The following is a 17,288-nucleotide window of genomic DNA, read 5'->3' as shown; positions in this document are numbered from 1 at the left end:
CGTGTTACTAACTTAATAGCTGCAGTGATTCAGTTAACAACTGTGGTAAGAAAGGTCATAAAATGGGGCAAAATTCACTTAACTAATGTCTCACTTAGCAATGGAAAGTTTGGGCTCATTTGTGGTGGTAGGAATGAGTACCATCTGCCATATGTTGAAGTTTTCTCTGCTCTGCCTGAGGTACTAGCTTTCTTTTTGCAAGGATAGTGCTGCTCAATTACAGCTTGGCTATTGAAGGGGGAAAAAATAGTTCATTGTGACCTAGTTTAAACGACTAATTTGGAAGAAAGGAAAATCCACTGAATTCAATAGGACTTTCTTCTGAATATTTTGGTATACATACATACATACATACATACATACATAGGTAAAGGTAAAGGTTCCCCTGCACATGTGTGCTAGTCGTTTCCGACTCTAGGGGCCAGTGCTCATCTCCGTTTCAAAGCCGAAGAGCCAGCGCTTGTCCGAGGACGTCTCCGTGGTCATGTGGCCGGCATGACTAGACGCCAAAGGCGCACGGAACGCTGTTACCTTCCCACCGGAGTGGTCCCTATTTTTCTACTTGCATTTTTACATGCGTTCGAACTGCTAGGTTGGCAGAAGCTGGGACGAGTAACAGGCGCTCACTCTGCTACGCGGCACTCGGGATTTGACCCGCCAAACTGCTGACCATCTGATTGACAAGCTCAGCGTATATATATATATATATATATATATATATATATATATATATATATATGTATATATATATATATATTGCTCATTTAAGTTCCTATATCTGAAAGCACCGGACAAATAGCTACTCGCTTCGAACCCTATCTTCTTTTCGTATCTGCCTAATTATTGTCTCACATCATGATTGGTATTCTTTAAATTAAGGGAAACATTGATTCAATAAATATTGTTATAATGAATACTGCCTTGGCAACCCAGTGCTTGGCATCAAACACTTTCAGGCAGATTACATAAGCCTCCTACACTGGAGTTCTGTATTATCAATAACTGCTATTTTGCAGCAAAAATAAGTAATTGTTTAGCACTCAGAGGAAAGTAATTTTAACACACAGAGACACACACAAACACACAAATGCACACACACAGAGACAGAGATAGATTTCCTTGGTTTTAGTTTTCTCCTCAATTGTCATGCAAGCCATAGGGAGTTAATTTGTATGAACTGAAGGATGTTAGCAAAATTTAAAAATAAGAGTATCCTGCGCTATCATATTCCTGAATTATTTTTTTTTACAGGTAGTCCTTGACGTGCAACCACAATTGAGTCCAGAATTCAGGTTGCTAAGTGAGAAATTTGTTAAGTTACTTTTGCCCCATTTTACAACTTCTTGCTACATTTGTTAACTGAATCACTGCAGTCACAAAAGATGATCACATGACCCCGGCACACTGCAACCCTCGTAAATATGAACCACTCGTCAAGCATCTGAATGTAAATCACATGACCATGCAAGGGTCGTAAGTGTGAAAAACGATATTAAGTCACTTTTTCCAGTACCATTGTAACTTTGAATGGTCACTAAACAAACTGTAAGTTGTAAGTTAAGGACTACCTCTATTCTTATTTTAAAAAAGAATTCTTCACACAGAATGCTAATGCAAAGGTGGACAATGTTCTTCCCGATTTCCCTTTTTGGAGTTCCAGGGTATTAAGATGATCCCACTGAAATCACTAAACTGGTGGTTTCCTTTATAGGAAGGCCTCCATTTGCAGCAGTTCATTTAGTGACCTGTTCAAAGTTATGGCACTGGAAAAAGGAACTTATGACCGTTTTTCACAATTACGACCTTTGCAGCATCCCCGTGGTCATGTGTGATCAAAATTTAAATGCTCGGCAACTGGTTCATATTTATGACGGTCGCAATGTCCCAGAATCATGTGACCCCCTTTTGCAATCTTCTGACAAACAAAGTCAATGGGGAATCCAGATTCACTTAACAACCGGGTTACTAACTTAACAACCACAGTGAATCACTTAACCGCTGTGGAAAGAAGTGTCATAAAATGGGGCAAAACTGACTTAACAAATATCTCACTGAAGAAGAGAAAATTGGGGCTCACTTGGGCTTTTAAGTCAAGGACTACCCTACATTTTCTGATGAAACATGGAAAAGTGAGGTGCAGAAATGCCAAGAAGAATTCATTTGCATGATTAAGGTTCTGCTGCCTCATTTCAAGTGGGGGAAATACTAATTTATTTGTTAGATATCTTGACTTTGTGCAAGGGGGCAAAGCAGTGTGTGTGACACTCCCTCCTCCAATTTTTCCCCCAAAACAACCCTGTGAAGTAGATTGGTCCAAGGAAGAAAGACTCAATAAGCAACAGCAATGAACTGACCTTAGCCGATCTTGAAAAGCTAAACAGAGACTATAGGCAAGACATTGCCGGTAGTCCTCAACTTACGGCTAAAATTGAGCCTAAAATTTTAATGGCTAAGCGAGACAGTTGTTAGGTTAGTTTTGCCCCGTTTTATGACCTTTCTTGCCACAGTTGTTAAATAACATGGTTGTTAAGTGAATCTGGCTTCCCTATTGACTTTGCTCATCAGAAGATCCCAAAAAGTGGTCATGTAACCCCGGGAGAATGTAAATGTCATATATATGAACCAGCCACATGTCTGAATTTTGATCACGTGACCATGGGGATGGTACAATGGTTATAAGTGTCAAAAATGGTCATAACAGAGTTTTTCGGTGCTGTTGTAACTTCGAACTGTCATTAAACGAACTCTTGTAAGACGAACTTATTCTATTGTAAGCCGAGGACTACTGTATAAAATACCCAGGTACTGAATTCAACTCAAGGGAGACTTTAACCGTACAGACGTTTATTTAAAATTAATTATTTCAATTAACATAGCCCAATGTTTTGCAAATTTCTTTCCTATTTTCCATGACCCCACTTTCCATGCAGGATATTCCTCATTTTGCAGAAATCTTTTTAAATTAAATTGTTTAATTTAATTTAAGGAGGAGGCATTCTAAATTCTCTCTCTCTCTCTTTTGCCTCCTCCACTCAAGATGTAGGTTCAGACAGGATCTAAAATTAACTATCTGAAAAACAGAACAGATTTTGAGGAAGACCATTTTGCTCCCAACCAAGACTTTTCAGCTTATCTTGTTGTTCCTTACCACTTTCCTTACAGTACGACTGTAAGATTCAAGACAGGCTGCTTCGTTTTATAGGTAGTCCTCGAGTTACAACAGTTCATTTAGTGACTATTCAACGGCACCATTTTCCACACTTATGACCATTTCAGCATCCCCTTGGTCACATGATCAAAATTCAAATGATGGGCAACTGACTCATATTTATGACGGTTGCAATGTCCTATGGTGACGTGATCACCTTTTGCGACCTTCTGACAAACAAAGTCAGTGGGGAAGCCCGATTCACTTAGCAACTGGGTCACTAAGTTAACAACTGCTGTGATTCACTTAATAACTGCAGCAAGAAAGGTCGTAAAATGTGGAAAACTCACTTAACAACTGTCTCACTTAGCAATGGAAATTTAGGGCTCAATTGTGGTTGTAAGTCGAGGACTGCCTATACAATATTTCAAGTAATAACCCAATTAATGTAAAAATATGAATGAAGGAAATGATTCGCATTATGATTATAATTTGGGTTGAACAGGAAGGAATTCCAAACTGCCCAAGAAGTAAGGAGAAGAGAGAAAAAATGAAATGACAGATTTCTCACACTGAATTACATATGTTTTGATCCTTTGCACATTGTAATTTGTTTCCAGTGGTGACCAGAAATTAACTCTCCTGAAATTAACTCTCCATCGGCCTGCAGAGAATTGATTTAAAATCATAGGCTACAATTAGATGGAACATTTTCTTAAGCAAGGGTATAGCTACAAGCATGAAAAATGAAATTTATTATAAATTAAAATATATGTGGGGCATCATGTCCTCTGCAGCAGGAAGTCAGTATTTAATTTTAAATTAATTTACTGTGAAATCAATGCAGCTTTTCAATAGGGGTGGTTAATGGGAGCTAGACAGACTGAAACACTGTTCAGTTTGAAATCAGACCTTTTTGTTTCTTTGTTCCGTTTCCTACTGAGAGGGAACTGTACCATCAAGTCAGATCTGCAAAAAAAAATGACTACTGTGTGATTCAGAACAGTAGGTAGTGACTTCCCTACTTTCAAAGTATGAGCAACATATTTATCAAGCATTTCCCACAAAGAAAGAGGAATGAACTATGAAGAGATGAAGATATAATTTAGTAAGTGAGTTTTTCCTTATGACCCTCTTGCTGAACCTTGTAAACCATGGAATATCTTTTCATATTTCTTGTAATAAAAGAACTGTGATTTGAAATAGAAGTTGTATTGGTTTTCAACCAATCCTATAGACGAGGGGTCCCCAACCCCCGGTCCGTGGACTGGTACTGGGCTGCAGCATGGCAGCAACCAGTCCACACAAACAAGTAATGCCCCATCCGTGGGATGCAGGCAGCACACAAAACCACACACTCGCCGGCCCGTGGAAAAAAACTTTCTCCATGGAACTGGTCCCTGGTGTCCCAAAGGTTGGGGACCTCTGCTATAGAGTTAATCCTCAAAAGTGATGGAGCTGCAGTTTCCCATTAGGGTCATTAAATGAGGATTACCTGAACAAAACGTCACCTTGCTGTGAGAATTAGGAGACTCCTCTGAAGAAATAAGCCTAGATCTGTTTCAAACTGTCCTGGATCCAACCAGTAAATCTTAAATTATGTAATCTATCTTCCATATACAGGTAGTCCTCAACTTACAAAACTTACAAAAGTTCATCTAGTGACCGTTTGAAGTTACAACATGACTTATGATTGTTTTTCATACTTACGATCATTGCAGCATCCTTATGGTCATGTGATCTGGCAAATGACTCATATTTATGATGGTTGCAATGTCCCAAAGTCATGTGATCACCTTTTTCGAATATTGGAAAAGCAAAGTCAGTGGGAAGCCAGATTCACTTAACAAACGTGTCACTAATTTAACAACTGCAGTGATTCACTTGCAGTGGCAAGAAAGATCGTAAAATGGGGCAAAACTCACTTAACCACTGTCTTGCTTAGTGACAGAAATTTGGGGCTTACTTTTGGTCGTAAATTTTGGACTACCTGTATTGTTTCTTCCCTTTCTGTGATTTGCTTAAAGTGTGAGTTTCGGTGAATATATTGGAGGATGTTTGTTGTTTTTTTCTCAATGGACTGGGAGCACACTCCAGTTAAAAAAACCCACAACTATCGTGCTGCAAAAGAAAATTGGGGAAATAAATACATTTAGGATTTTTTCTGCCAGGACAAGCAGCTGAAGGAGCAACGCTACACAAGCACAGCCATCGAAAGCCAGACTTCTGAGTTTTGTGAAGAGTTAAGTGAGTTACAGATGGACAAGGTGTCAAAATCAGAGCTGGTTCTTCCACCAGCAGACCAACAAGAGGTAATGGTGATGCCAGGCGCTTTCTGCTTTTTGCATGCCATTGGCTAGCCACGCATGAAACTGCATGAAGTAAAACCCGCTAGGGGCGGTTGGGTTGCATGCCATAATATGCATGTGAATGGAATGGAATGGAATGGAATGGAATGGAATGGAATGGAATGGAATAGAATAGAATAGAATAGAATAGAATAGAATAGAATAGAATAGAATAGAATAGAATAGAATAGAATAGAATAGAATAGAATAGAATAGAATAGAATATAGGAATGAAGAATAGAATAGAATAGAATAGAATAGAATAGAATAGAATAGAATAGAATAGAATAGAATAGAATAGAATAGAATAGAATAGAATAGAATAGAATAGAATAGAATAGAATATAGGAATGAAGAATAGAATAGAATAGAATAGAATAGAATAGAATAGAATAGAATAGAATAGAATAGAATAGAATAGAATAGAATATAGGAATGAAGAATAGAATAGAATAGAATAGAATAGAATAGAATAGAATAGAATAGAATAGAATAGAATAGAATAGAATAGAATAGAATAGAATAGAATAGAATAGAATAGAATAGAATAGAATAGAGTAAAGGTGCCCCCGCACATGTGTGCTAGTCATTTCCAAATCTAGAATAGCTTTATTTGGCCAAATGTGATTGGACACACAAAGAATTTGTCTCCAGTGCAGAAGTTCTCAGTGTACATGCAAGCAACAAGGGATAATCATGATCATGATCATAAAATACAATCATCATAAATTATAAGATACGACACTCAGTGATAGTCATAAGATATAAATAAAAGTAATCAACAAGAATCATAAGGAAAAAACAGCAAAGTGATAGTCATAAGATGCTAAAGGAATTGGTAATAAGGAAAGGTGAGAAGGATAACAGTGACACAGTCCTACTACATGGTTTGATATCCTGGGCATAAGACAGTGTTGTGGGAATTAGTTGTTTAGCAGAGTGATGGCATGGGGGAGGGAGGGGAAAATATTTTTATGCCCCAAAAAGAAATATAATCGTCACTGAGAACATAATCAAAGAAATCAGAGAACATGGCTTCTTGCCATGAAATGCTGCAGAATCATGCAGAGGTTCAGACAAGGCGGCCTAAGAGCCAACACAAGAGAGCCTTGCAGGAAGGTTGCTATTTTTGAAGTCTTGGTCCTGTACTTCGCAAGATCTCATGGGATGAAGTCTAAGTCTGGGAATTATCTCAAAAAACATCTCAGAGCTGTGTTGAAAGTCCACATTCAGCTGCATTCAAAAGCAATGGAAGGGGAGAAGGGAGAACCCTTCTTAAGAGCCCTGTCTAACCAATAATTTTATTCATTCATTCATTTTATTTATAGGTAAACGTAAAGGTAAATGTTCCCCCGCACATGCATGCTAGTCGTTTCCAACTCTAGGGGCCGGTGCTCATCTCCGTTTCAAAGCCGAAGAAGCCAGCGTTTGTCCGAGGACATCTCCGTGGTCATGTGGCCGGCATGACTAGACACCAAAGGCGCACGGAACGCTGTTACCTTCCCACCGTAGTTGGTCCCTATTTTTCTACTTGCATTTTTACGTGCTTTCGAACTGCTAGGTTGGCAGAAGCTGGGACGAGTAACAGGCGCTCACTCTGCTACGCGGCACTCGGGATTTGACCCGCCAAACTGCCGACCTTCTGATCGACAAGCTCAGTGTCCTAACCCACTGAGCCACCGCGTCCCTATTTTATTTATACATGTAATCAATATATATGTCCAGCATATCACAATGCACCATTTTAGTGAGGTGGAAAGCAAGAGAATTGTATTGATACACACACAAAGTCTGCAATTTTGAGTCACTTTTTTCAGTGGTCACTAAACAAATGGTTATGAATTGAGGACTAATATTGGTAGTCGTTATAACCTATAACCATTTTTTTAGTGACCATCTGAATTTATAAGAGCACTGAAAAAAGTGACTCAGTTGTTTCATATTTATGATAGTTGCAGTATCCTGGGGTCACGTGATCCCCTTTTGCGACCCTGACAAGCGAAATCAATTGGGGAAGTCAGATTCACTTAATAACCATACTAGTAACATAGTAAACAGCTGCAGTTTTCCCTTAACAACTGTGGTAAAATATGTTGTTAAATGGGGCACAACTCACTTAGCAACTGTCTTGCTCAACAATGGCAATTTTGGGCTGGGTTGTGGTTGTAAGTCAAGGACTACTTGTATCTTTATTATTTTGGGCTCAGCTAGCGCAATTCAAAAGAGTGTTTGAATTTTCCAGAACTCTCCACTTGGGAGCTTAATGCAAAAAATGAAGGAATGGGGAAGAAGAAAATTAATTTGTAAAATAAAAGCAGATCTTTTGAGTTTTGTAGATCTCAAAATAAAGCTTTCAAACTGAATGCCTTTGCTAGTGGCTGGTTAAAAAAAAACAAGCCAGGAGTCTGATATCACTTTTTTCACAAAAGCCTCTGCCTCTTAGTAAAAGGTGTTAGTTGAAAAAGGTGCTAATAAACTCCTGATTTTTTGCTACCACAGAGTAACAAAACTCTCCTCCTACGAAGAGTAGTGGTGGGTGTAATTGATGCTCGAACCGTTCAGGAACCAAAAAATTCACCTAAAATTCAGGGAATCCTGTTTCCTTTGCTTCTCAGCAAAGGAACATGAAACCTGCGACACCAACTTAATAAAAAAAATGCATCCAACATCCCCCCTATATTTTCATGTATGCTGATGAAAAACATTAGGGTTTCTTCCTTGTTTCTCATACTTTCTTTTTATGGATTCTTGCCTGATGAATTAGTCAGTCAGTCAGTCAGTAATTTCTGGAGACCTTACTTACTTTGAAAGCCTGCACCCTCTTTGTGACATTTAAATTGTGCAGCTTAATGGAAATACTTCCCAACTGTGAATTTTGCAAAATTGTGAATTTTGCTAAATTTATAGTAGGGGAGTATTTTCATTACTCCTAGGAGTATTCCCCATTATTGATTTAAAATGTTGTCCACCCATCCTAGAGTTGGAACACATCAAGCATGAAATTATTGTCCCTATTGCCAATTCCTATCCTGTTTCCTATCAGTGCCCAGCGGCGTTGCTCCTGTTTGTGAGTGTGCCAGTCATTGTAGTAGGTTTTCTGCTCTGATTCTGCTGATGTTGCTTCTTTTCAGCACATCACTGTCCAGTATTGGAGAAAAAAAATCCACCAGGATCATATTGGTTCTCTAAGCTCATTTTTTTTACCCTTCTTCCCATACATTATACCCCATAAGCTAGCAAAAGAGAAATATCTCCAGAGAGAACCGGAAATATTGGGTCTAGAGAGAGACCAAGTTTCAAAGACTTGTGGACTTTAACAAGGCATAGCTGACTGGAGTATTCTGGGAGCTGAAGTCCACAAGTTTTAAATTTCCCAAGGCAATGCCTAATATATTTATTTATTTATTTATTTATTTATTTGTTTATTTGTTTATTTATTTATTTATTTATTTATTTATTTATTTATTTGGTTTATATACCGCCCTATTCCCAAAGGACTCAGGGCGGTTTACAAGGCAAAATTTAAAAACAATCCAATATAAAATTAAAATAAATTAAATTAAGTCTAGCCACAAAAATTAAATCACAATTTAAAAACATTAAACCCCTCAGTCCAGACCAGATAGCTCAAAGAGCCAGGTTTTTAGGTCCCGGCGAAATGAACGAAGGTCGGGGGCAGTCCGGAGTTCCGTTGGCAGTTGATTCCATAGGGCAGGCGCGCCCACAGAGAACGTGTGTTGGGTTGCTGCAGTACAAATTCTACCCTTTCTTCTCTGTGTCACAATACTGCACACATTAAGCTGTACCTCTGTTGTGACATTATGAGGCATGTTGTATCATCTTGATCACATATCAACTTGTAAATACTGCTGTAGAAGAAGGAGATAAATCCTGCTTTTGTCTATCTTGCTTGGGCCTGCACATTAACAGTTGGGCAACCCAAAAGCATTCCAGATGTTGCATAGCTGACCTTGAGTTGGACAGAGGCCTGCTTAAAGGGAAGAGCAGTACTTTAATAGAGTGATTCATAATTCAAGCACTTTCGTTCATGAGTTGAGAAGAAGTTGAAGGCTTGAGACCAAGGTGGACAATGTAGTACCAGAGCATGAATAAGTATAGTAAAGTGCAGGCAACACACAGGTAAGAAAGACATTATTTTTTTGTCTTGACTTCTGGTGCTTTGGAAAAAAGGAGGTCAACCTAATTTCCAAAGCACCAGAAGCCAAGAAAAGGAACAATGGATGGAATCTAATCAAGAGAGAATTAACCTGGAATTAAGGAGAAACTTCCTAACAGTGGGGAATATTAACCAGTGGAACAGCTTGCCTTCAGATGTTGTGGGTGCTTCATCACTGGACAGTCACTTGTCTGGAATGGTGTAGGGTTTCCTGCTTCATTGGACTAGAAGACCTTCAAAGTCCTTCCAAATCTCTTATTCTGTTCTGTCACCAGTAGAAAAAGCAGCAGCTGGTTACTGGTAAATAGATGACTGACATTAAGTGACTATTCATTAAGTGACTATTCATTAAGTGACTATTCAAAATTACAGTGGCACTAAAATTGACTTATTACTATTTTTCACACTTACAACCGTTGTAGCACATGATAAAAATTCATGACAACTGACTCTTATGTACTGTATGACAACTGCAGTGTCTTAGGATCACATGATCACCTTTTACAACCTTCTGGCAAGCAAAGTCAATGAGAAAGCCAGATTTGCTTAACAACTATAGTACTGACTTAACAACTGTAGTGATTAACAGCTGTGGCAAGGAAGGTTGTAAGATGGGACAAAATTCACTTAACAAATGTCTCATTTAGCAACATAAATTTGGTGTTCAGTTGTGGTCATAAGTCAAGGATTACCTGTATTGCTAGAATCCAGTCAAATTTCTTACTCCTGAAATTTTCCCAATTCCTCTGAATACCACCCCCCCACACACACACAAAGAAAATAATTCTGGGCAAGAAGAAAGTATACCACTTCAAAGTCCATTACAGATAGTCCTTGACTTATGAGAATACTTCCATTGCTAATCAAGACAGTGTTAAATGAGTTGACCTTATTTTACAACCTTTTTGCCACAGTTGTTAAGCAAATCACTGCAGTTATTAAACGGCCATTAGATGGCCATTAAGTGAATCTGGCTTCCTGCATTGACTTTGATTTTCAGAAGCTGGCTGGGAAGGTTACAAATGGTGATCACATAAGAGTGCAACTGTCGTAAATACATGGCAGTTACCAAACCCCTTAGTTTAGATCACATGGCTACAGGGATGGTGCACCAGTTGCAACTATAAAAAAAATGGTGTAATCACTTTCAGTGCCATAGTAACTTTGAACAGTCACTAAACAAATAGTAATAAGTCGATGACCACTTGTATTGCTTATCTTATTTACTAATTCCTGTCTGATTTTGTGTATTCTACTTACTCATTTCAAACGAAAACCAGATTTTTTGTGCAAGGAGTCTGGAATTTTTGCGTGTTGAGTCAGAAATGTGACAATTCTGGTATATCAAAGAAATAGTGAGTGAGAGAGCCGTTTGTCAAAAACGGTGATGAAAGGAGTGGAGTCATTTTAAAGCCATCTTCCCCTTTGGAGAAAAAAAAATGTCTTGAGTGCTTTTTCCATTAGTTATCCATTAGCCAAGTACTTATTAGCCAAGCGCAGCAAAAACTAGAAACAGGTTGGCTTTTTCTTAGGCTACTGATCAAATGTGACGTGGATATTTCCTTTTAACCTCTCTCCCTCCAGCCCAATAAAAGGACCAGGGATTTGTTTTCGTGTGTCTGGGTCATCTTTTTTTAAAAAAGAGGAACAGTTAAATATAGTGGTTGAGACAAACCATGCTGGAAACCAGGAGACTGTGAGTTCTAGTCCTGCTATAGGCACGAAAGCTGCCTGGATGACTTTGGGCCAATCAACAGGAGGCTGTGAGTTCTAGTCCTGCCTTAAGCATGAAAGCCAACTAGGTAACTTGGGGCCAGTCATCAGGAGATTGTGAATTCTAGTCCTGCCTTAGGCAGGAAAGCCAGCTGGGGGACATTGTGCTAGTCACTTTCTCTCAGCCCAACTCACCTCAGAGGGTTGTTGTGAGGAAAATAGGAGGAGGAAGAAGTATAGTATATGTTTGCCATTGTTGTTTTTAAAAAATAAAGGCAGGATTTAAAAAAGGTTACAGGAAAAGTTTTCTCCGGTTCAGTTATGGGGCAGTGCTCATCTCCATCCTATGTGACCAGCATGACTGCTTGTTGAGGAGCCTGGAATGCTATTGCCTTCACACCAAAGTGGTACCTATTTACCTGCTTGCATTTGCATGCTTTCCAATTGCTAGGTGGGCAGGAGCTGAGAGGCAAGGCAAGAGCTCGTCCCATCTTGCAATACCAAGGTCTTGAACCTGGGTTGTCAGCTTTCCACCTGACAAGCTCAGCCTCTTTAACTGATGAGCCATTGTGCATCCTCTAAAAGGCGGAATATAAATAAATAAAATAAATAACAATAACAAAAAATTCTACAGATTTGAATGGCTGCTGTCCTCCTTAATTTTTAAGTTATGATGAGGATGGCACAGCTTTCAGCTGATCCCACAAAATCTTCCATCTCTTCTGCCCCACCCCCTCAGCCAGCTGCGGACACATTCTTATACTTTGAAAGAGCTCTCATCTCTTACTGTGCATTGTTTTTAATTGTGTTTCTTTGTTTGAGTTTCTCATCTATCCCCCCTGTGGTTGTGCTGTTGAGCTCCACGAATATTATAATCTTTCCTTTTGTCACTGCCTAATAATTCTTGCTGCAGACTATGTTTATTCTCTGTTTACCCGATTTGATCTGTTCTTTCTTTCTCTTTGGGATCTCTGCTTACTACTTTTTTTCAGAATCAATGCCAGGAATCACTAGAGACATTGGGGACCTTTGAATTTTGTTCTTTGTCCCACTTAGGTACCTGCTTTGAGGATAAGAGATCCTGATGCTTTAAAGAAATTACTTCCAAACTCCTTTTCTGAAAGTAAAAGTTTATTAATGCAGGAATTTGCTCTATGAGAGGGTTAGGAGACTATAAAACTACCAGCAACTTCTAGATATTTGCATCAGCACATGGAGCTAAATACAGGTAGTCCTCGATTTACAACCATTTATTTAGCGATCATTCAAAGTTACAATGGCATTGAAAATAGTGACTTATGACCATTTTTCACACTCACGATTGTTGTAGCATCCCATGGTCATGTGATCAAAATTCAGACAGTTGGAATGGGCATATATTTATGATGGTTGCACTGTCCTAGGATCATGTGATTACCTTGTGCAACCTTCTGAACAGCAGTGGAGAAGCCAGATTCATTTAACCACTATATTACTAACTTAGCTTCAACAAGGTCGTAAAATAGAGGAGAACCTAGTTAACAAATGCATTGCTTAGCAACGGAAAATTTGGGTTCAATTGTGGTTGTAAGTCAAGGACTATCTGTAATCATTTCCCCCAAATATCACATTCCTGAACTCATCACATAAAATTCTTAACTGTGTAACCTTATATTCAGAATTTAATTAAAGTTGCTTTCAGTGGGTTTACTCCAAGCTAATTGTATATATACTATTTGTTGCAACCGAAGTAGAAAAATGAAGCAATAGGCCCAACCAGTAACATCTGAGAACGGGGGATATAAAAATGGTGAAAACAGGGGTTGCAACCATGATTGAAACCCTGTCCCTTTTTATTGGTGTCACAATGCACCCAAAAAAGGTTGAGGTTCAGTCATACAGTTACAACTCTGTCTCAATTTTTTGACAGTCCCGGGGACAACACACGGAAACCTAAACATGCAAACAGTTGCTGCGTTCACATGGCACTCTTGAGACCAGACATATCATTTATATTATTATGACATAATGTGACAATCTGATTTACAAAGCATATTAAGGCAAAGTCTGGTTTCCTGCAACTTGCTAAATCACAGCCATCCAATTCTACTTTAGCCTAGTTTATTTTGTGAACTCAGCTGATGTGTCTGTCTTTTTCAAAACATGGGGTGGTTTCAAAAGTTAGGATCTTACGTTTTTAATAGCAGGATGTTCTACCTACCACCTCAGTGGTAGGTAGCAATTTTAAATGAGAGGGTGATAAATTTCATTGGAATAGTGGCATATTTAATTAAACCACTGGCCTAGTGTTTAAAGCACCAGATCAGAAATAGGAGGCAGGGAGGAAAGCCGGCTAGTTGATTTTGGACCAATCACTGGGAGTTGGTGAATTCTAGTCTGCCTTAGGTGTGAAAGCCAGCTGGGTGACTTTGGGCCAGTCACTCTTTTCTCATCCCAACCCACTTTACAAGACTGTCGTTATGAGGAAAATAGGAGGAAGGTGTCTTGCATATATTGACTGCCTTGAGTTATTTGAAAAAAATAATAAAGGCAGGATACAAATAAAGTAATAAAATAATAATAAATGTACATGGGGTTTTACCTTGCAATCCCCTTGTGGTTGTCAACTGTTGTCTCTGTGAAATAACTTTAGCAACACACGGCCACCTTGTCTTCACCAGGAAAACACCTCGTGTCTGACAAATGAACTTTCCCAGCGGCTTCTGATGATTGTTAAATAGCATGCCGGATACAGTTGAGCACTGTAGTTTTAAAATACTTCTATAAAGTTGCCTTTCTCTATAATTTTGCTTTTGGTTGATGTGTTTGCATGCGCCACCTTTTCTACATAATAGCCATGTGAATTTCTTTCCAACCAACCAGTGGAACAGCTTGACTTCAGATGGGTGCTCCATCACTTTCAAAAAGAGACTGGACAGCTGCTTGTCTGAAATGGTATAAGTTATTCTTCTTTGAACATGGGTTGGAATAGAAAACCTCCAAGATCCCTTCCAACTCTATTATTCTGTGTTCTATGTTTTTATCCTTCTCAGAGATGACTGAATCATACAACAGAGGCAGGGATTTGCCTTTAAAAAAACAACAACACACACACACACACAGCCACTTCCATAAGACTGGGTGATGAAATCTCTGCTCTCCTTTCTTCCTTAGAAATTTGATGAAATCAGCCTGTCAGAAGGAAGTACAGTGGATTTGGCAATTCCGTCAGAGCTTCTGGAACAGATGCCCGAACTGGCAGAAGAACTGCTGGATCCTGAAGATTGCCTCCCAGGATGTAAGGATAACCTGCTTTTCTCTTGGCTAGAAGAATTCAGCAGCCCAAAGACAGCTTGGATAAGGCTGTGTAGCTGGGGAATTACAACCTTTGAAAGGAGGCAATTGCTGTGTTTGGCAGGTTAAAGACTAGCCCAAAAAATTGACCTTTGATTTAGCGACTTTCTCTTTGCATTGCTATAATACAATTCTAACCAATTATCTGAGCCCCAGCAAAGAAACCCTGCTCATTTTCACTGGGCCTGTTGAGGTAATTCAGGAAAAAATAACTCTAATCCAGGGGTAGGCAACCTTGGCTCTTTTATGACTGGTGGACTTCAACTCCCAGAATTCCTGAGCCAGCCATGCTGAGGGGAAAGGGAGAGGTTGCCATGCTGAGCCATGCTGGCTCAGGAATTCTGGGAGTTGAAGTCCATGAGTCATAAAAGAGCCAAGGCTGCCTACCCCTGTCCTAGACCATAGTTCAGTGACACCATCTTTCTTTATACACTGGCAGGTTTGCAGCTATCTCTCTCACATTTCCTAGACAAGAATAACTGTCACATGCATGAATGAGGGATAGATTATTCTGCTGCTAAATGAGGCAGTAAGTGTACCTAATAGTACTCTTTTCTTCTCCTTTTTTTCCTGACAACAACCCTGTGAGGTGGATTGGGCTGAGAGTGAGGGATTGGTCCAAAGTCACCCAGCTGGCTTTCATGCCTAAAGTGGGACTAGACTTTGCTGTCTCCTGATGATTGGCCCAAAGGCACCCATGCATAAAGTGGGACTAGAACAGCAATCCCCAACCTTTCTGGCTCTGTGGGCCACTGCTCCTGGCGGCACCAGCAATGGGAGGATGGGGAGAGGTTCAGTGCAAGTGGTGGGCATGTGTGCCCGCTGCTTGTGCAAATGGAGCTTCACACACTCATCCTTCATCCTCCATTGCGCAGCCCAGTTCCCAACAGGCCTCAGTCCAGTACTGATACTGTGTCACAGCCTGGGGCCTTGGGGACCCCTGGACTGGTGTCTTCTGCCTTCTGGTCTGGTGTCTTAACCACTAGACCACAGGTCTTCAACCCGCGGCTCCGGAGCCGCATGCGGCTCTTTCAGCCATCTCCTGCGGCTCCCAGTCCTCTGCCATGTGCAGTCCAAAAAAAAAAGTGAGACTAAAAAGGTTCAACCAATCAATTCAAATATGCAGGGTAGGTGCATATCTCGCCTTGGCTCCACTCTTCAGTCAAACCCTGTCCTGCGCATGCGCGCATGTACGCGCATGCGCACACATTATTTGCGGCTCCCAGTTTTTCCTTTTATGAGGGAACCAGTTCCGAGTGGCTCTTTCATTGTTTCAGGTTGCTGACCCCTGCACTAGACCAAACTGATGTTGGAAGTCATAGATACGTGGAAAAGGATATAGGTTCAGCTTCTGCCCCCACAAAAAGGCTGGGAAAGATGTTTGCTTAGAATCCTTGGGAGATTATTACCTTCTCATAATGCAGAGAAGTGGAAGGAAAAAAATGTTCCTTCCACAAGATTCCTTTCTCCTGAATTCTCTTTGGCTTGTCTGTCTCTTATCTGTCTCTGTTTCCTCCTCCCTTTTCTATCTTTCTTTGCATCACTCCCTTCCACCCTTCTCATTCTGTCCCAATTCATCTTTCTTTTCCCAGTTGAGAATCACCCCTTCAGAGTCGGCTAGATCCAAAAAGCAGGGATTCCGAGATTGGTTTTTTTTTAAAATTGTGATTAAATAGAATAGCAGAATCTCAAAAGCCTGTGCAAGTTCCTCTGTGTCCCATCTTATACTAAACTAAATTAAAATGACATTATTTTGAGTTTCTGGTAACCTTTTCTGAATTTCCTCCATAAATGACTCATTAAATTCCTTCCCTATTCCCATGGCCGGCTCTAAACTCTTTTACACTGAACAAGTCTGACATTCCAGATGGTCTGGGATCTCAGCTCCCATTATCTTCCATTAGCAACAGTCAGTAGATGGAGGCATCAGAGATTATGACAACTTCTGAAGAGCTGGTTTCCTCTATACTACATCTTCACTGGTAGGCCTTACTCATGATGCTAGTCCACACAGTTTGGCTCCATCGATGGTTACAACCCAGTTACTGCAATTTGTAAATCTTGGTTTACGGCTGGGCTTGCAAGGACCAAACAATACGATTCTTTCACCAAATCTTGGTTCATCAAAACATGGCTTAGACTTTCATGGAACAGCATAAACAAAACTGAATGAGAGTAATTTGGAGAAGAGGTTAGGTTTCCGGAGTACAGGAAAAATACAAGCCTCTATAAATATCATTTTAACATAGATAGTCCTTGACGTATGACCACGATTGTGTCCATTGTTAAGCAATATATTTGTTAAGTGAGTTTTGCCCCATTTTATGACCTTTCTTGCCAGGGTTGTTAAGTGAATCACTGCAGTTGTTAAGCTAGTCCACAGCTGTTAAATTAGTCTGGCTTTACTTTACTGACTTTACTTGTAAGGAGGACACAAAAGGGGATCACATAATTCTGGGACACTGCAACTGTCATAAATATGAATCAGTTGCCAAGCATCCAGCTTTTGATCATGTGACCATGGGGATGCTGCGATGGTCCTAAGTGTGAAAAACAGTCATAAGTCGCT

The 17,288-nt window shown here is 39.8% G+C and overlaps 1 protein-coding gene across 1 annotated transcript in view; it reads left to right on the top strand.

Moving 5' to 3' along the window:
* Positions 1 to 17,288, top strand: part of LOC308678418 (sodium channel protein type 5 subunit alpha-like) — a gene marked incomplete at its 3' end in the record, with an annotated part of 408,240 nt that overhangs the window by 305,694 nt on the left and 85,258 nt on the right. Inside the window, exon 18 of the mRNA XM_081345599.1 lies at positions 14,540 to 14,663. Coding sequence (XP_081201725.1) covers positions 14,540 to 14,663 — 124 coding nt within the window. The remainder of the gene's footprint in view (positions 1 to 14,539; positions 14,664 to 17,288) is intronic.

The sequence above is a fragment of the Vipera berus genome (assembly GCF_964194415.1).
Source record: "Vipera berus genome assembly, chromosome: Z".
NCBI classification, from domain to species: Eukaryota; Metazoa; Chordata; class Lepidosauria; order Squamata; family Viperidae; genus Vipera; species Vipera berus.
Note: the sequence above shows the minus strand (reverse complement) of the source record. Positions and strands in the feature narration are given on the sequence as shown.